Here is a 20,065-nt window from a genome sequence, read left to right on the forward strand (position 1 = left end):
TAAAACATTGTGAAGACTTCCACATTATTGCAATGTAAATAACAACTGGATTATTATTATTATTTGACCTATATTAAGCAGGATGGAAATAATGACATCAGTGTTCTTTTTTTGCACTGAGGGTGTTTATCAGCAGATGCTTGTGCAGCTCTTGTGCACCCAAATCATTAAACAGCCAATCAAATCTGCCCCTGACATGTGCCCTCCTACTGTTCAGTGAATGACAAGGAATTATTACCTCAAGTCCTCCTCTTATCTGTACAGTTTGAGTTTTACAGCGCAGAGGACAAGCAGGGTCTCAGGCAGAGAAGAGTCTCCAGAAGAGGAGAGTTCAGATACAGTGATGCCGCCACTCTGTGCTGTTCTTGTGCTTTTCAGCAAAGTCTGTAAGTGTATAATTATTAACTTAACAGTCAAAACAAGTCTGCTCAAAGACAGTATGGAGACATTTATATAGAGATCAGTGTTTTTCCCGTATTGTCCTGATTGTCAGTTGAAGGTGCTTTCTGTTTTTTTTCCAGATGGTCTGCTTGGGAAGAACATAGTTGAGCCTGATGTGCTGGTGACAGCTCAGCTTGGAGACACTGTGACTTTCCCATGTTTCTATGCTAAAGATGATGTGCAATGGTACAGATGGCTTAAGCAGCCTCTTGGACAGAAGCCTGAGCATTTGTTAATGATAAAAAATTCTGAACCTTCTACTATAGATTTCAATGATTTTATAAACAGTACGCGCCTCAGTGCTAAAGCAACAAAGGGGAGCTCGAACCTGACTGTGTCACAAGTAGAGCTGTCGGATTCAGCCACATACTACTGCGCTATGGTGCTCTTCAATGATACCACCTTTGGAGAAGGAACTACATTAATGGTCCTGGGTAAATTTGAACCTTCAGTCCACGTCGTATACTTCTTTTTTCTTATACAGGATTTTGAAGATGATTTAAAATTTGAAAAAATATTAAGAAATCAGATCTTTCTTTTGTAGGGTTACTAAAGCTCTGCTTTGTGTACTCATGCTTTGGGTAAGCATTAAGAAATGGAGGTGCATTAACATTTTCCAAACTGATTGAGACAAAATACATAATTAGACATTTTCTTTATTTTTTTCTTTACTAAGCTAATTGCTAGTTTGGAAATGACAAAACCAGATTTAAAATAGTGTTTGTACAAAAAGAAAACCCTGCATATGTTTTTGAATTACAGAAATACTAAAATTATGATTGAATCCAAGCATGTATCCTGTTATAATTTTAATTATTGAACTGAATTCTTCAGGGTCAGAGTCACACGGCAGGACAGTAGTACTGCAGCAGCCCGAGTCTGAGTCAGTGCATTCTGGAGACTCTGTAACTCTGCAGTGTACAGTACGCACTGAGACCTGTGCAGGAGAACACAGCGTGTACTGGTTCAGACAGGGCTCAGGAGAGTCCCCTCCAGGAATCATTTACACCCATGGAACCAGGAGTGATGAGTGCCAGAGGAGCTCTGGGGCTGTGTCTCCCACACAGAGCTGTGTCTACAACTTCCCCAAGAGGAACCTCAGCCCCTCTGATGCTGGGACTTACTACTGTGCTGTGGCCACCTGTGGGGAGATCCTGTTTGGGAACGGGACCAAGCTGGACTTTGAGGGTAAGCCAATAAATCAATCACATAAAAAATGCATTGTCTCAGTTTTTAAGTTTAAGGTTCATGCATTTTTTTTTATCATGTTTTTTTTTCTAAATCATGTTGTATTAAGTCATTGTAACCTGTAGAACATACTTCATCTGATATTATTGGGTTATTGTTTAAGATATGCTCATTAATTTTTATATACATATATATTTATTTTATATGTAAGTTGTTAATTGTTTTCCATCCCTCATTGTTATTCTCATGCATATTAGTTTTTAGACAATTAACACTGTCATTGTCTTTCTATGCTCTTATTAATATTTTTCATGCAGGGTGTTTACTAAATCTTTCTTTTAATATGTCAGGGAATGAACGTCTTCTTCTCTACTGCTTGGCGGGAGCTTTGACGTTGAGTGTGATCCTAAATATTGTCCTCATTCTGAAAATGAGAAAAAGCTGTGAGAAATGCAAAGGTAAGAGACAAAGTTATCAATGTGTGGTATATGTCATGATTATTATTTACAACATTTTTTTTCAATAAATCTTGTGTTAATTCAAATCAGACTAGTATGAAACATGCAAGATTGTAAAAATACTCAGTACCTTAAATGGTGCAGAGTCTAAACAAAATAAAGTAATCTGTGAAAATATGTAAAGTGTAAACCCTAAATCTGACAACAATTTTGTCATCTTCATGTAAGGCCATTTCATAAGTAGCATGCAGAAATATTCTCATACTGTCCCTGTACAGTTCTCTAAAGCAAAATTAGTTTAATAATATAACATAAATTTGCTTCATGGGTACTGATGACCGTCTTCTCACTACTATTAGATATGTGCACATTATGTACATTATTATATAATCAATGCACTCCTCAGATATACTCCTCCTTGGAGCAGCAACTTACGGTCCTACAGTGGTGAATATAATTGACTATATGAAATACTACTACCAGAAGTGCTACGACTGCTATGAATATTATTGTAAATAGTGACAATAATAATAATAGTAATATTAATAATAAGAAGAAAAAGAAGAAGTGCAGTACAAAAAGAAGAGGAGCTTTGTTAACTTTAAAAACCAGTGCATGAATTGAGTAATTAGTTTTTGACTACCACCGGCAGTTTACATTTTCCTTTTACTGACACAGGAGCTGCATCAAACAACCAAGTGAGCGGAGAAGGCCTGGCCAGCAAACAGGTAAAACTATTATCTAAAAAATAATAAATAAATAAATAAAAAGTTTTTTTTCTGTGGAGAATATCCTGGTTACATTATTATCAGTGTAGTATTATTAGTATGAAGTGTAGTCATATGTGGTGTGTATTTCTTATTCTTTTAGAGTCAAGAGGAAGCAATGAATTACGCTGCTTTGACTTTCACCACCAAGAAACCCAAAGTGAGGAGGAACAAGAGGGAAGTGGAGAAAGAAACGGTTTACTCAGATATGAGATTTAGAGACCGCGAGTGAAGCTTTCCATAAAAATTCATCTTCATCACAAGAATGATCAAAATATTCCCTTGCTAGAATTGGTGAACATCATACTATGTGGCTGTAAATTTTTTTACACGTACAGCATTTGCCTGCAGCTGTGCTTGTTTTTTGATTCCTCTGTTTTTCAAATACACAAAGTAAAAATTGTGCACTCTCTGGCAGTATCTGATAAATAGTCCTCAGTGTTGTTGAATGGGTTTGGGGCAGTAGTGTAGTGTACTGCTTAGGGAACAGGACCCAATTCTCAGGTGACACACTGCCCTTTGGCCTGTATTATTGAGCAAGGATGTTATTCTGAATGACTTCAGGCTATAACTGTATAAAATGAAACTGTGTGCACATGTAAAATTGCACGAGTGCCTGCTAAATGCCAGTAATGTGATGTCACACAGAGATGGGAGAGTGAAATATTAGGACTACAAAACAAGGTCAGACTGTTAATGTGTCAGCAGTGATTCACTGATTAGACGGAATCAAAATGTTTTGCCGTGTACAGTTTTTGTGATTCAGAGCTAGTCAGTGATAAGAATAAATAGTAGATCCATTCGTTTTGGGGTTAATAGACATAGTTTCAGCTGGGGAACGTGTGGTTATTTCCCCAACTGTTTATGAAAGGTCAGATGCTGTCCCAACCACTTTTCATACAATAAAATATTCATCACACACAGTGGCGTACGACAGTTTGGCCACCGCTGGTCAAATTGCATGCCTCTCTAAAACTTCTCTCTAAATGTATCTCTGGTGATTGTGGGCAAAGAGCTTTTATTTTTTCTGTCCAAAGCACTTTGTGCCAAAAAAGCCTCGCATGTAACTGTTGTGTCCGCAGGTCCGTTGCAGTGGTATGTAAGTTTTGCTTTGCATACCCAAACAGTCTACAGGCAGTGCTATTGGAGTCATTAGACGAACACTGGCTGCCAAATAAATTCATATATCAGACAATCAGCATCAATAAATTGGATACATTTCTGATAAAAAGTGGCTGAATACTGTCATTTAAAGTTTTTTAGGGATTTTCTCCACATGGAGATGGCATGTAGAGATATGTCTGTGCATCCATACCACGGCTGTATCTGTCACAACTACTCATATGTGTCTGCCACTGCTTAGCCAGGAGAAACATCACTGTGAATATAGGTACTCTCCTGCATGCTTTATAACAGCTGGATATGCTTTCTGAAGGCTAGGCCTCTTGCTAGCAGTGCCCTCCCTGTACCTTCAGTAACCAAAGCACTTCCTGTATGCACAGCGACAGCTTGCGTTCTCAGTAACTGATCCGGTGCTGTACGTTTGAGACCACTCCTTCCTGTGTACAGGGACAGAGCATGAACAGGCTCTCACTTGCATTTCCTGCTGAGATGCCTGTCAGGTGTTCACAGGGGCCGATGATCTAGAGAACAAGGAGAGAGTAATGTCCTTACCCAGACTGGACTTGCAACTATAAAGTATTTAGTTTTGACAGCATAATATTAAACAATGACCCTAAAATAACAAAAGGGAGGCCTTAAAAGTCACATGGACAGATACCTTTGCCTGATATGCTTCCTGCTCTGAGGTCACTGCACTGCTTATTGTTTCTGAAAGCTTTTGCACACGGCTCTCTTTTTCAATACCAGAAAAATGAGTTTGTCTGTTTCAGTCTTCTCTGTTGTGGTGACAGGGGAGGTCCAGTTATTTTCCACTCAAAGCCTTATACATTCAGCTATACACAGACCAGAGCTGCACAGGAAGACTGACCTGCAGCTCCTCCCTCTCTCAGCGCTGAAACCACACTGACGCTCCGATCAAATTTATTCACCTCACACCTCAGACCACCTTTCCATTACAACAGACCAGACAAGAGTGGCCTAGAAAACAGTGCACTTTTATTTATAATCTGTCCCCAAGATTTAAATATACACTCAATAAGTCATAAAACATCATTTAAAAATACAGAAATGATGTGAACATCTTGATCATTCCCCTCCTTTTCCTGCCCTGATGGTACATTCCATGGTCATGTGACAAGCTGTGGTGACACGGGACATGACAGTTTTCTTGACTCATTCAGGACATTCAGCATTCTTCATAATGAATGTAGGCGCTGAGAAAGGTGTGGAGCAGAATGGGCTCAAAAGAAACTATCATTGTATCGGGGGGGGGGGGGGGGGTTGCATATCAGGATGTGAGTGTATAGGTGAGGGAGAAGAGAGTGTGTGTGTGCCTGTGTGTGTGTGTGTGTGTGTGACCAAAGAAAGTAGTATCCCAGCAAGTTAAACTCCATTGGGTACTGGGGGTCAGGGCAGTATTAATTATTGTCCGGAACTGGTTTTATTTCCTGTTTATAACCTTTTTCCTTTGAGATCATGCTGGAGATCACGCTCTGAGACCTGCTTGCTGGTCTGAGGGGAGTTTTTGCACAATGCTGGAGGTGCAGCTCTCTGTGTTTTGGTCTGACTCTCTGGCCACTGACAAACAAAACCTCTCTGCTCTGCCTTTGTGGTTTCCTCTGCATGCACCCCTTTCAAACCTGGCACCTCCCTCTCTGTCTGCCTGACTCTCTCTCTCTCTCTCTCTGATTTCCTGTGGTACTTCAGAAAGAGCAGAACTATGTGTGTGCGCTCTTGAGATATTCTTCATAATCAGTGATTACATGCAGACTATAACACATTTCTTAGATCAGAGAGCTGCCACACAACTGTTGCAAATAGTTTGAGGATTACTAATCATGGCCTTTTGTTGGCCATTATATTACCGTTCACTGAGCCCAAACCACCCTTTGACATGTTGGTATAATAGGAGTTTAAACATTCTCCAAATGTAAACATTTTGATTTAATCCTGGATTAGTTTCTAAAGACTCTTCTTAATGATTCTTTTACCCTTACAACCCTTGTGATGCCTTGTTGGGGGTGGCAATCAAATGGTGAACAAGCAAAATAAAGTCAAAAACATGCATTGCCTTTCCTGGACCTGGGCCTCTGCATGCACCCCATTCATACGTTACCAGGCATCTCTCTCTCTTTCATTTCAGTGGGGTAAGAACTACATGTGCTCTCTTGAGATAATCAGTGATTACACACCATTTCTTTTTGAAGAATACATTTTGAGAACTCAGTTCAAATGGCTTTCAGAAATCTTTAACAAACGGTTTGAAAGCTTTCTAATCATGGTCTTTCGTTGCCCATTTTTCTAACTTTCACCAAACTCAAACCACCATGTTTGTACAGTAGAATGTTTAAACGTCACAATTGTAAACATTTTGATTTCATTCAGGACATGAATTGGTAGCCCAATACTCTTCTTAATGCTTCTTTTACGCTAATAGACTTTGTGATGCAGTGCTGGGGTGGCCACTGTAGCACTTGATGAAAAGCCAAAAAAAAAAAAAAAAAATTTACTTACTTTCATTCGTCCAGGAACTGAAAAACAACAACAACAAAATAAATATAAAACAACAATAAAAATAAAAAAATAAAAAAACTGAACGAGGAAACTGTCATGAAAAATAATCCAGAGGCCAAAAGTCCACAACAAACTAACGCACAAACACAACAACCATTCAGAAAAAGGATTCCTTACACCTTTGAGCAAGGCCCTTTTATAAGGCCCAGTGATTAGGCAATGGGGAGCAGCTGGCCTAATTACAATGAGCCACACCTGCCCCCCCTGCCTGTGAGAAGGGCCAGTACTGTCCATGGTCCTGCAGCTCTCCCAGGTTTCTGGAATAACAGGGTGCTGGAGGGACAGATCACCATCACCCTTCCTGGCATCACAATTTGCACAGCTTAGATTTTTAAATGAAATTCCTGATTGCAGTTATGCAAGAAGTTTAAAGAAACCAATTTTGAAAAAGTTTTTTTGCTGTTCATGTAGTCATGTATTTGGAGAGCTTAATTTATGATTTTTATGTTTTTTAAAATTTATTTCATTTATTTATTTAAAAACGTATATATGACACTAGGTGCATTGAACTGGCGCTTCATTGAGACAAGGCCAGGAGAGATAACAGAGGAAGTCCCCTTAATGAGGCCATTGTGATGTCATCCAGTGACAGAACCTCAGGCCTCTGACATTGATACCCTGGATATGGACAATCTACGGTATGTAAGTTATTGCTGGTACATTGCTTATTCTATTATGAGAAAATGTTTCAGTTATGAATTATGAGTTGTGCAATTACAAATCACAGAATAACATATTTAAAGACAACTCAAGCTGGTTTCGGTGCAGTGCAAAATCACAATGTAAGATCAGGTGTGACATCACAATATGAACATTCCAGTGAGCTGCCCAATGTTCTGAACTCATTAGCATAATTAGCCATTCTAAACTTTTGGGAGGCTCTCATAGCAAAGACAACAGATCTTTTTTTGTTGTTGTTTTTGACCACTTTTTTCATGTTTGCAGATGATAGAAGCCGAAAAATATCAAAAATGCATGTGAATGCAGAATCCCGGCCCAATCCACCTACGGGCAGCACTGCCTCCTACTCCTGGAATGGGACAGCAGAGAAATTCAGCACCATGGACACTGCACATAAACACACACACACACACACATTCACACACGCACACACACACACACACTCACACACACACACACTCCACACTCACTCACACACACACACACACACACACACACGCATACACACACAGAGACGCACACACACATACATGAGCACACACACACACCCACACACATATACACCCACGCACACACACATAAACTCATTCACACACACACAGAGACATTATTAAACTGTAGTACGAATTGAGGTGCCTTTTTCAATCTAAAGTTACTCTTAAAGTAAGCCAGTTAAAACATTGTGAAGACTTCCACATTATTGCAATGTAAATAACAACTGGATTATTATTATTATTTGACCTATATTAAGCAGGATGGAAATAATGACATCAGTGTTCTTTTTTTGCACTGAGGGTGTTTATCAGCAGATGCTTGTGCAGCTCTTGTGCACCCAAATCATTAAACAGCCAATCAAATCTGCCCCTGACATGTGCCCTCCTACTGTTCAGTGAATGACAAGGAATTATTACCTCAAGTCCTCCTCTTATCTGTACAGTTTGAGTTTTACAGCGCAGAGGACAAGCAGGGTCTCAGGCAGAGAAGAGTCTCCAGAAGAGGAGAGTTCAGATACAGTGATGCCGCCACTCTGTGCTGTTCTTGTGCTTTTCAGCAAAGTCTGTAAGTGTATAATTATTAACTTAACAGTCAAAACAAGTCTGCTCAAAGACAGTATGGAGACATTTATACAGAGATCAGTGTTTTTCCCGTATTGTCCTGATTGTCAGTTGAAGGTGCTTTCTGTTTTATTTCCAGATGGTCTGCTTGGGAAGAACATAGTTGAGCCTGATGTGCTGGTGACAGCTCAGCTTGGAGACACTGTGACTTTCCCATGTTTCTATGCTAAAGATGATGTGCAATGGTACAGATGGCTTAAGCAGCCTCTTGGACAGAAGCCTGAGCATTTGTTAATGATAAAAAATTCTGAACCTTATACTATAGATTTCAATGATTTTATAAACAGTACGCGCCTCAGTGCTAAAGCAACAAAGGGGAGCTCGAAACTCACTGTGTCACAAGTAGAGCTGTCGGATTCAGCCACATACTACTGCGCTATGGTGCTCTTCAATGATACCACCTTTGGAGAAGGAACTACATTAATGGTCCTGGGTAAATTTGAACCTTCAGTCCACGTCGTATACTTCTTTTTTCTTATACAGGATTTTGAAGATGATTTAAAATTTGAAACAATATTAAGAAATCAGATCTTTCTTTTGTAGGGTCACTAAAGCTCTGCTTTGTGTACTCATGCTTTGGGTAAGCATTAAGAAATTGAGGTGCATTAACATTTTCCAAACTGATTGAGACAAAATACATAATTAGACATTTTCTTTATTTTTTTATTTTTTTCTTTACTAAGCTAATTGCTAGTTTGGAAATGACAAAACCAGATTTAAAATAGTGTTTGTACAAAAAGAAAACCCTGCATATGTTTTTGAATTACAGAAATACTAAAATTATGATTGAATCCAAGCATGTATCCTGTTATAATTTTAATTATTGAACTGAATTCTTCAGGGTCAGAGTCACACGGCAGGACAGTAGTACTGCAGCAGCCCGAGTCTGAGTCAGTGCATTCTGGAGACTCTGTAACTCTGCAGTGTACAGTACGCACTGAGACCTGTGCAGGAGAACACAGTGTGTACTGGTTCAGACAGGGCTCAGGAGAGTCCCCTCCAGGAATCATTTACACCCATGGAACCAGGAGTGATGAGTGCCAGAGGAGCTCTGGGGCTGTGTCTCCCACACAGAGCTGTGTCTACAACTTCCCCAAGAGGAACCTCAGCCCCTCTGATGCTGGGACTTACTACTGTGCTGTGGCCACCTGTGGGGAGATCCTGTTTGGGAACGGGACCAAGCTGGACTTTGAGGGTAAGCTCATTTAAATGTATGTATGATTTAATCGTACAGTTAATATTGATTCACATATGTTATTTAATTAATAAGGAAAATATTTAGATTTTAACATAATGTTGATTGTAGCAACATCTCAATTTAATTTACAAAATCCTAAACAAATATTTATATTTCAGGTGGTGAATTGTCCACGCTTGTCTGGCTCTCGATCATACGGACTGGAGTTCTCTGTTGCATGTTGCCCATATTTGTCCTCATCTATTGCAAAAAGGCATAAATAATAATGCTAATATGGGATTCATATCATTAAATCAGCCTGTATGGCATGTTCACATTAATATCTCCTTCTGAGTATTCTCTTTCTCCTTTCTCTTGTTATTCAGATTTTTTTTTCCAGAGAACAATACCTGTTCACAAATTAACCAGGTGTATTAATCCGAATGTGCTGTTCTGATAATTTTGGCAGAACAGCCAGGGACAGCTGATGTTACTCAAACAACGTAATGCAATTAAACTCAATTCCAGCCATTTGAAATGCATGGTCATGATTATGTTCCTGATCCAGTACTCTGAACTTTTTGAACACAGACAGATATAGCGGAAAGGATTTTGTCAACTTTAGTCAGACACCTTAAATACAAGCATTTCTTTCAGTCTACGGTAGCTGCTGGCTCTTCGTGAAGATGTCTTATTTTGGGCTGTTTGAGGAATCAAATGCATTCTTAGAGAAAACACGCACTTTGGAAAAAACATGTGAATTCACATCATATGCATACATTAAGATAAGTTGAAGATACAAATGAAAATATATTGCAGTACAGAAAGTTCATGAACCGAACTTTGGTACTGAGAGCTAATGGCTTGCAAACAGTAGCTTCAGACATACAGGTGAGACACAGTAACGGAATCTTAGGACTGTTATCGCCATTCCTGTTTTTACAACAGAAATGTATCGTAATGTGGTGCAGCCAATATTTTCTGTATTGGAAAATACTTGTGCTGACCAGTGACAGCAAAAACTCATTATTTAACCTCCTATCACATATTCATGCAAACTGTATCTTATTGACATTTATTCATTTCCTCTAAGAGTTAATGTTAAATGCATAGAGGTTACCTGGTTACCTGAGGTCTGTCTGTTCTGCCCAGTATTGTGACCAGGTGGCATAGATACATTTGTGCCAAACAGAATAATCTGTCAGTTCCACACTATTTTAGGATTTTATTATTAGTTTTTTAAATCTGCAAACTTTCTTGTATGCATCACATTGTACATGGAAAGGTCCCTGCGTTAAATGTCTGATCAGTTTTCAAGTTGCTTTTTGTCGAGCCTCAACTCAAAGTTAGGACATGCTGTAATATTTGGAATGCTAACACTAGTTGCTTGGAGCTAATTAAAGCTGCTTTAGCTTCATAGTTCTCATTAATTTTGGAAGATTTTAAATTTTGTACTGAAGATTCAGGCCTCCAATGGCAGGTTTAATGCGTACAAGAAAAAAAACAACAAGCCTATTGTGATTGTGACACACTTTTCTCTTTGGCTCATGTGGGTCTATAGCATGTTTGAAAGTGGACTGCCTTGCAAACAGGCCAGGGCTGTGTCCAGTTCTAAAGAGCTCCAAGAAGCTTCTAGAGAAAGAAGGAACCTGTGTCAGGGAGTAATGTAGCCCCGCCCCTCCCACTCTTACATAGATACACAAATATAAAGATTACTTTTCTAGTCAGGATTATCTTCCATAGTGCTACCATCATCATCATCATCGTCGTCGTCATCATCATTGTTAACATCATCACCGCCTCACCCTCATGATCATCATCCTCATACTTTTTCCACCTTATTCCTGTCAATTTGACAAAATTATTTAAGTCTAATAATGCGATGAACGTTTTATAATTATTCAGTGGTAAAAAGGTATTCTCCCCGGCAGCGGTACTTCCGGCTTGATCAGACGTTCCTACAAACACAGCTGGCAGTGTTCGTGGGTGGGAAGCTGGTGAGGGAATGAGTCCTGATCGTTGCATTAGTGACTTCTACTGGTTGGTCAGGGCGCCTGTTCAGCAGGGAGGGGATCTGGGGGAGATAGTGTGAACCTCCGCACGTGTTACTCTCTCCCAGTGAAACTCCTCGCTGTCAGGTGAAAAGAAGCGGCTGGCGACTCCACATGTATCGGAGGAGGCATGTGGTAGTCTACACCCTCCCCAGACCAAACAGAAGGATAGCGCATCGACCAGGACCGTGATTCACACGGGGAATTAGTATAACAACTAATTTGAGGAGAAAATGGGAGAAAAATGGCAACAAAAAAAGGTATTATCTAATGAGAGTTTGAACAGCATTCATCAAGCATAAAGTTAGAGGCCTGTGACTGAATTAGTGTCAATCACTTCCTACATTTGGAGCCCTGCCCCACACAAGGTCATGATTTCATTTGTCAACAGATGTAATAGGCCAAGGCTGCAGGCTGTAGGGTCTGCTGGCTGTTGTTTTTACTCTGCACTTAATTGATCAATTAAAGCAGTTGATTACACAGGTTACTCATCTCATCTGGTTTATTTTGTCTAAGTGGTTGTTGTATTTAAGGTTAAATACAAAAACCCGCAGACCCTGCGGCTCCCCAGGACCAGGGATGGCCACCCCTGTAATAGGCCAGTGGTTTATAAGCAGAGCACTTCGCTGGAAATTGGGAAGACTGTTCTCATATTAGAATGACACCTCAGTCAGTCTCATGGTACCATGAAGTTTTGATCCTGACAGGTATGTCTACAAAACAGGCAATTATGAAGCCATTCACATAATTTAATAATCATTAAAATAATAAACAACAAACAAAACAACAGCACAATTACTGGTGTTGAATCCAGTGAGCATAAGCCAAACAGATCTATATATGGTATGTACAGTACAGCCACACAAGCAATGAACTGCATTTGTTGTGGAATTCTATGAAGCTCTGATTCCAGATCCCTCAAGAATGGAAGTTTTGTGGCTTGATGTTCATGCTCTCACCCGCCCCCTGGTGTCAGGTGCTGGGAATGCACCCGTTCTCTGAGGTAGAGCGGTGAACATGTACTCAGATGCTGTGTAGCATTAATCACACTGGACCCATTCTTTTGCATTTCACAGAGATGCCTGTGTTTTGTGACCACGATTCACATTAAAATGTAATTTGTCAAAAAGTCAAAAAACCGAACACCACAGGTAGTATGGCGGTAGGGATGGTAGGGTCACAGTTATTCTGCTTGTGTATCTTAAGAGATGAACTCTCAGAACATTTCCATAAAATACATACATTTTTATGGCTGTCAGAATGCTCTTGGGACAGAAACTCTTGTTTAAGGGTAAAATAATAAAATGCAGGCACTCAATGTCACATGGAGAGAGACTTTGGCTGATATGCTTCCTGCTCTGAGGTCACTGCACTGCTTATTGTTTCTGAAGGCTTTTGCACACGGCTCTCTTTTTCACTACCAGTAAAATGAGTTTGTCTGTTTCAGACTGCTCTGTGGTGGTGACAGGAGAGATACAGTTATTTTCCACTCACAGCCTTATACATTCAGCTCTACACAGACCAGAGATGCAGAGGAAGACTGACCTGCAGCTCCTCCCTCTCTCAGCGCTGAAACCACACAGAGGCTTTGCATATCAGGATGTGAGTGTACTGGGGAGGGGGAAGAGAGAGTGCGTGCCTGTGTGTATGTGTGTGTGTGTGTGACCAAAAAGAGCAGAATCCCAGAAAGTTAAGTTCCATTGGGTACACGGGGGTCAGGGCAGTATTAATTATTGTCTGGAACTGGTTGTTTCCTGTTCATAACCTTTTTCCTTTGAGATCATGCTAGAGATCACGCTCTGAGACCTGCTTGCTGGTCTGAGGGGGGTTTTTGCACAATGCTGGAGGCGCAGCTCTTTCTGTGGCTCAGTCTGACTCTCAGGCCACTGACTGAAAACAAAACCTCTCTGCTCTGCCTTTGTGGTTTCCTCTGCATGCACCCCTTTCAAACCTGGCACCTCCCTCTCTGTCTGCCTGACTCTCTCTCACTCTCTCTCTCTCTCTCATTCTCTCTTTCTCTCTGATTTCCTGTGGTACTTCAGAAAGAGCAGAACTATTTGTGCTCTCTTGAGATAATCAGTTATTAAATGCAGTGTATTTATGAAGAATACATTTTTCTTAGATCAGAGAGCTGCCACAAATCTGTTGCAAGTAGTTTGAGGATTACTAATCATGGCCTTTTGTTGGCCATTTTATTACCTTTCACTGAGCCCAAACCACCCTTTGACATGTTGGTATAATAGGAGTTTAAACATTCTCCAAATGTAAACATTTTGATTTAATCCTAGATTAGTTTCCAAAAACTCTTCGTAATAATTCCTTTACCCTTACAGCTCTTGTGATGCCTTGCTGGGGGTAGCAATCAAATGGTGAACAAGCAAAATAAAGTCAAAAACATGCATTGCCTTTCCTTAGCCCTCTGCATGCACCCCTTTCATATGTTACCAGGCATCTCTCTCTCTCATTTCAGTGGGGTCAGAACTACATGTGCTCTTTTGAGATAATCAGTGATTACACACCATTTCTTTTTGAAGAATAATACACTTCGAGAACTCAGCTCAAATGGCTGTCAAATCTTTAACAAACAGTTTGAAAGCTTTGTAATCGTGGTCTTTATTGAACCACATTGCCTACTTTCAAAATACCCAAACCTCCATGATCGTACAGTAGGGTGTTTAAAAATGTCACAATTGTAAACATTGTGATTTCATTCAGGACATGAATTGGGAGCCCAATACCCCTGCCTGTGAGATGGGCCTGTGCTGTCCATGGTCCTGCAGCTCTCCCAGGTTGCTTGGATACCTGGGTGCTGGAGGGACAGCACATCATCACCCTTCCGGGCACCACAACCTGCACAGCTAAGATTTTTAAACAAAAGTGCTGATTGTAGTTATGCAAGAAGTTTAAAGGAGCCTAGTTCGAAAAAGTTTAATTGCTGTTCATGCAGTCATGGATTTTGAGAGCTTAATTTATGATTTTTATAAATGTATGTATTTATTTCATTTATTTATTTAAAAACTTACATATTCTAATTTTAAATGCAACTAGGTACATTGAACTGGCCCTTCATTGAGACAAGGCCAGGAGAGATAACAGAGGAAGTCCCCTTAATGAGGCCATTGTGATGTCATCCAGTAACAGAACCTCAGGCCTCTGACATTGATACCCTGGATATGGACAATCTATGGTATGTAAGTTATTGCTGGTACATTGCTTATTCTATTATGAGAAAATGTATCAGTTATGAATTATGAGTTGTGCAATTACAAATCATAGAATAACATACTTAAAGAGAAATCACGCTGGTTACAGAGCAGTGCAAAATCACAATGTAAGATCAGGTGTGACATCACAGTATGAACATTCCAGTGAGCTGCCCAATGTTCTTAACTCATTAGCATAATTAGCCATTCTAAACTTTTGGGAGGCTCTCATAGGAAAGACAACAGATCTTTTTTGTTGTTGTTGTTTTTGACCACTTTTTTAATGTTTGCAGATGATAGAAGTTGAAAAATATCAAAAATGCATGCGAATGCAGAATCCCGGCCAAATACACCTACGGGCAGCACTGACTCCCACTCCTGGAATGGGACAGCAGAGAAATTCAGCACCATGGACACTGCACACAAACACACATGCAATCACACACACACACACACACACACACACACACACACGCATACACACATACATGAGCACAAACACACACCCACACACATATACACTCACGCACACACACATACACACACATGCACACACACACCCACACACATATACACCCACGCACACACAGACAGAGACATATTAAACTGTAGTACGAATGGAGGTGCCTTTTTCAATCTAAAGTTACTCTTAAAGTAAGCCAGTTAAAACATTGTGAAGACTTCCACATTATTGCACTGTAAATAACAACTGGATTATTATTATTATTTGACCTATATTAAGCAGGATGGAAATAATGACATCAGTGTTCTTTTTTTGCACTGAGGGTGTTTATCAGCAGATGCTTGTGCAACTCTTGTGCACCCAAATCATTAAACAGCCAATCAAATCTGCCCCTGACATGTGCCCTCCTACTGTTCAGTGAATGACAAGAAATTATTACCTCAAGTCCTCCTCTCATCTGTACAGTTTGAGTTTTAAAGGGCAGAGGACAAGCAGGGTCTCAGGCAGAGAAGAGTCTCCAGAAGAGGAGAGTTCAGATACAGTGATGCCGCCACTCTGTGCTGTTCTTGTGCTTTTCAGCAAAGTCTGTAAGTGTATAATTATTAACTTAACAGTCAAAACAAGTCTGCTCAAAGACAGTATGGAGACATTTATGCAGAGATCAGTGTTTTTCCCGTATTGTTCCCATTGTCAGTTGAAGGTGCTTTCTGTTTTATTTCCAGATGGTCTGCTTGGGAAGAACATAGTTCAGCCTGATGTGCTAGTGACAGCTCAGCTTGGAGGCACTGTGACTCTCCGATGTTTCTATGCTAAAGATGATGGGCAATGGTACAGATGGCTTAAGCAGCCTCTTGGACAGAAGCCTGAGCAATTGTTAATGATATTAAATTCTGAACCTTATACTATAGATTTCAATGATTTTATAAACAGTACGCGCCTCAGTGCTAAAGCAGCAAAGGGGAGCTCGAACCTGACTGTGTCACAAGTAGAGCCGTCGGATTCAGCCACATACTACTGCGCTATTGTGCTCTACAATAATATCAGCTTTGGAGAAGGAACTACATTAATGGTCCTGGGTAAATATGAACCTTCAATGCACGTCTTATACTTCTTTTTTATTGTACAGGATTTTGAAGATGATTTAAAATTTGAAAAAATCTTAAGAAATCAGATCTTTTTTTGTAGGGTCACTAAAACTCTGCTTTGTGTACTCATGCTTTGTGTAAGCATTAAGAAATTGAGGTGCATTAACATTTGCTATTACTGGAGATACTGTATGTTCAGCAAAACAGGATTAAATTGCATTATTATTTTTGTAAACTCATTGAGACAAACAACATAAATAGACATTTTCTTTATTTCTTTATTTTCTTCTTTACTTAGCTAATTGCTAGTTTGGAAATGACAAAACCAGATTTAAAATAGTGTTTGTACAAAAAGAAAACCCTGCATATGCTTTTGAATTACAGAAATACTATAATAATGATCGAATCCAAGCTTGTATCCTGTTATAATTTTAATTATTGAACTGAATTCCTCAGGGTCAGAGTCACACAGCAGGGCAGTACTACTACAGCCCGAGTCTGAGTCAGTGCATTCTGGAGACTCTGTGACTCTGCAGTGTACAGTACACACTGAGACCTGTGCAGGAGAACACAGTGTGTACTGGTTCAGACAGGGCTCAGGAGAGTCCCCTCCAGGAATCATTTACACCCATGGAACCAGGGGTGATGAGTGCCAAAGGAGCTCTGGGGCTGTGTCTCCCACACAGAGCTGTGTTTACAACTTCCCCAAGAAGAACCTCAGCCCCTCTGATGCTTGGACTTACTACTGTGCTGTGGCCACCTGTGGGGAGATCCTGTTTGGGAACGGGACCAAGCTGGACTTTGAGCGTAAGTAAAAAAATCAATCACATAATAAAAGCATTGTCTCAGTTTTTAAAAGGTTCATGCATTTTTTTATCAAATATTTTTTTTCTAAATCATGTTCTATTAAGTCAATGTAACCAGTAGAACATACTTCATCTGATATTATTGGGTTATTTTTTAACATATATATATATATATATATTGTTAATATAAGTTGTTAATTGTTTTTCATGCCTCATTGTTATTCTCATGCAGATTTTTAGACAAGTAACACTGTCGTTGTCCTTCTATGCTCTTATTCATATTCTTCAAGCAGGGTGTTTACTAAATCTTTCTTTTAAAATGTCAGGGAATGAACATCTTCCTCTTTATTGCTTGGCGGGAGCTTTGACGTTGAGTGTGATCCTAAATATTGTCCTCATTCTGAAAATGAGAAAAAGCTGTGAGAAACGCAAAGGTAAGAGTCAAAGTTATTAATGTGTGGAATATGTCATGATTATTATTTACAACATTTTTTTTCAATAAATCTTCTGTTAATTCAAATCAGACTAGTATGAAACATGCAAGATCGTAAAAATACACAGTACTTTAAAGGGCGCAGAGTCAAAAAAAATAAAAATAATCTGTGAAAATATGTAGTGTTTTCTGTAAAGTAGTTGGCTTTCAAAATGTGACAACAATTTTGTCATCTTCATGAAAGGCTATTTCATAAGTAGCATGCAGAAATATTCACATACAGTCCGTGTACAGTTCTCTAAAGCAAAATCAGTTTAATAATATACCATACAGTTGCTCCATGGGTGCTGATGACCGTCTTCTCACTACTTTTAGATATGTGCACATCATGTACACATATCACAGGTAAAAGCAAGCCAAACGTCTCTTCAATTTATGACACTTGACATTCTGATAGTGATTCCAATGTTATATATTGGTTCAAGTATTTCAGTTTTTTATTTTATTTTTACATTTTTTTTGGTACCAGTTGGCACTAACCAAATTATAGACATTATAGCTATGGCGTGACCCCAAGATTATGAAAAAATATTCTTAAACAAAAGTCAATAAAATTGAGTGCAGAATGAGCAGAATTAACTGCCATCCAAACAAATTAAAATACTTTTTAAGTGATATGTAATCTCCATTGAACCCTATCCTGATTCCCTGGTGATTATATAATCAATGCACTCCTCAGATATACTCCTCCTTGGAGCAGCAACTTACGGTCCTACAGTGGTGAATATAATTGACTATATGAAATACTACTACCAGAAGTGCTACGACTGTTATGAATATTATTGTTAATAGTAACAATAATAGTAATAGTAATAATAATAATAAGACAAAGAAGTACAGTACAAAAAGAAGAGGAGCTTTCTTAACTTTAAAAACCAGTGCATGAATTGAGTAATTAGTTTTTGACAACCACCAGCAGTTTACATTTTCCTTTTACTGACACAGGAGCTGCATCAAACAACCAAGTGAGCGAAGAAGGCCTGGCCAGCAAACAGGTAAAAATATTATCTAAAAAATAATAAATAAATAAATAAATGAATATATAAATAAATATTTCTTTTCTGTGGAGAATATCCTGGTTACATTATTATCAGAATTAAGTGTAGTCATATGTGTTGTGTATTTCTTTTTCTTTTAGAGTCAAGAGGAATCAATGAATTACGCTGCTTTGACTTTCACCACCAAGAAACCCAAAGTGAGGAGGAACAAGAGGGAAGTGGAGAAAGAAACGGTTTACTCAGATATGAGATTTAGAGACCGCGAGTGAAGCTTTCCGTAAATGCCATCTTCGTCACAAGGATAATAAAAATATTCCCTCGCTAGAATTGTTGAACATCATACTATGTGGCTGTAAATTTTATTACACGTATAGGATTTGCCTACAGCTGTGCTTGTTCTTAGATTCTTCTGTTTTTCAAATACACGAAGTAAAAATTGTGCACTCTCTGGCAGTATCTGATAAATGGTCCTCAGGGTTGTTGAATGGGTTTGGGGCAGTAGTGTAGTATACTACTTAGGGAACACGTCCCGATTCTCAGGTGACACACTGCCCTTTGACCTGTATTATTGAACAAGGATGTTATCCTGAACTACGTCATGCCATAACTGTATAAAATGAAATGGTGTGCACATGTAAAATTGCGTGAGTGCCTGCTAAATGCCAGTAATGTGATGCCACACAGAGATGGGAAAGTGAAATATTAGGACTACAAAACAAGGTCAGGCTGTTAATGTCAGCAGTGATTCACTGATTAGACGGAATCCAAATATTTTGCAATGTACAGTTTTTGTGATTCAGAGCTAGTCAGTGATAAGAATAAATAGTAGATCCATTCATTTTGGGGTTAATAGACATTGTTTCAGCTGGGGAAAGTGTGGTTATTTCCACAACTGTTTATGAAAGGTCAAATGCTGTCCCAACCAGTTTCCATTCAATAAAATATTCATCACACACAGTGGGGTGCAACAGTTTGGCCACCGCTGATCAAATTGCATGTCTCTCTAAAACTTCTCTCTAAATGTATCTCTGGTGATTGTGGGCAAAGAGCTTTTATTTTATCAGTCCAAAGCACTTTATGCCAAAAAAGCCTCTAGCGCACGTAACTGTTGTGTCCGCAGGTCCATTGCAGTTGTATGTAAGTTTGCATAGCCAAACAGTCTACAGGCAGTGCTATTGGAGTCATTAGGCGAACACACTGACTGCCAAATAAATTCATATATCAGACAATCAGCATTGATAAATGGGATACATTTCTGATACAAAGATAATGTCTGCACATCCATACCAGGGCTAGATCTGGCACAACTACTCATATGTGTCTGCCACTGCTTAGCCAAGAAAAACATCGCTGTGAATATAGGTACTCTCCTGCATGCTTCATAACAGCTGGATATGCTTTCTGAAAGCTAGGCCTCTTGCTAGCAGTGCCCTCCCTGTACCT

The 20,065-nt window shown here is 39.3% G+C and overlaps 2 protein-coding genes and 1 long non-coding RNA gene across 3 annotated transcripts in view; all 3 read left to right on the forward strand.

Moving 5' to 3' along the window:
* Window positions 1-4,085, forward strand: part of LOC118222479 (immunoglobulin superfamily member 3-like) — a 125,812-nt gene extending 121,727 nt beyond the window's left edge. The window contains exon 12 of the mRNA XM_035408109.1: window positions 2,958-4,085. Coding sequence (XP_035264000.1) covers window positions 2,958-3,086 — 129 coding nt within the window. The 3' untranslated portion in view covers window positions 3,087-4,085. The remainder of the gene's footprint in view (window positions 1-2,957) is intronic.
* Window positions 1,598-2,791, forward strand: LOC118223825. Its single transcript, XR_004764501.1, has 3 exons — window positions 1,598-1,629; window positions 1,980-2,087; window positions 2,766-2,791. It is a non-coding gene; the product is annotated as an uncharacterized LOC118223825 (long non-coding RNA).
* Window positions 4,086-8,256: 4,171 nt separating the features above from the next.
* Window positions 8,257-19,613, forward strand: LOC118223813 (immunoglobulin kappa light chain-like). Its single transcript, XM_035410808.1, has 6 exons — window positions 8,257-8,290; window positions 8,426-8,779; window positions 9,188-9,541; window positions 17,458-17,565; window positions 18,570-18,619; window positions 18,763-19,613. Exons 2-6 carry the CDS (start codon window positions 8,581-8,583, stop codon window positions 18,889-18,891), a joined length of 840 nt encoding a protein of 279 aa, XP_035266699.1. The 5' UTR covers window positions 8,257-8,290; window positions 8,426-8,580; the 3' UTR covers window positions 18,892-19,613.
* Window positions 19,614-20,065: the final 452 nt, after the last annotated feature.

This window comes from Anguilla anguilla, chromosome 3 (genome assembly GCF_013347855.1).
Source record: "Anguilla anguilla isolate fAngAng1 chromosome 3, fAngAng1.pri, whole genome shotgun sequence".
In the NCBI taxonomy this organism is placed as follows: domain Eukaryota; kingdom Metazoa; phylum Chordata; class Actinopteri; order Anguilliformes; family Anguillidae; genus Anguilla; species Anguilla anguilla.

Bases quoted from the DNA above. Each gene is read 5' to 3' on its own strand.
- LOC118223813 (XM_035410808.1), top strand. From the start codon at position 8,581: ATGATAAAAAATTCTGAACCTTATACTATAGATTTCAATGATTTTATA. The intron at 9,542-17,457 runs GTAAGCTCATTT...TTAAAATGTCAG, and splicing joins GACCAAGCTGGACTTTGAGG to GGAATGAACATCTTCCTCTT. The intron at 17,566-18,569 runs GTAAGAGTCAAA...TTACTGACACAG, and splicing joins AAGCTGTGAGAAACGCAAAG to GAGCTGCATCAAACAACCAA.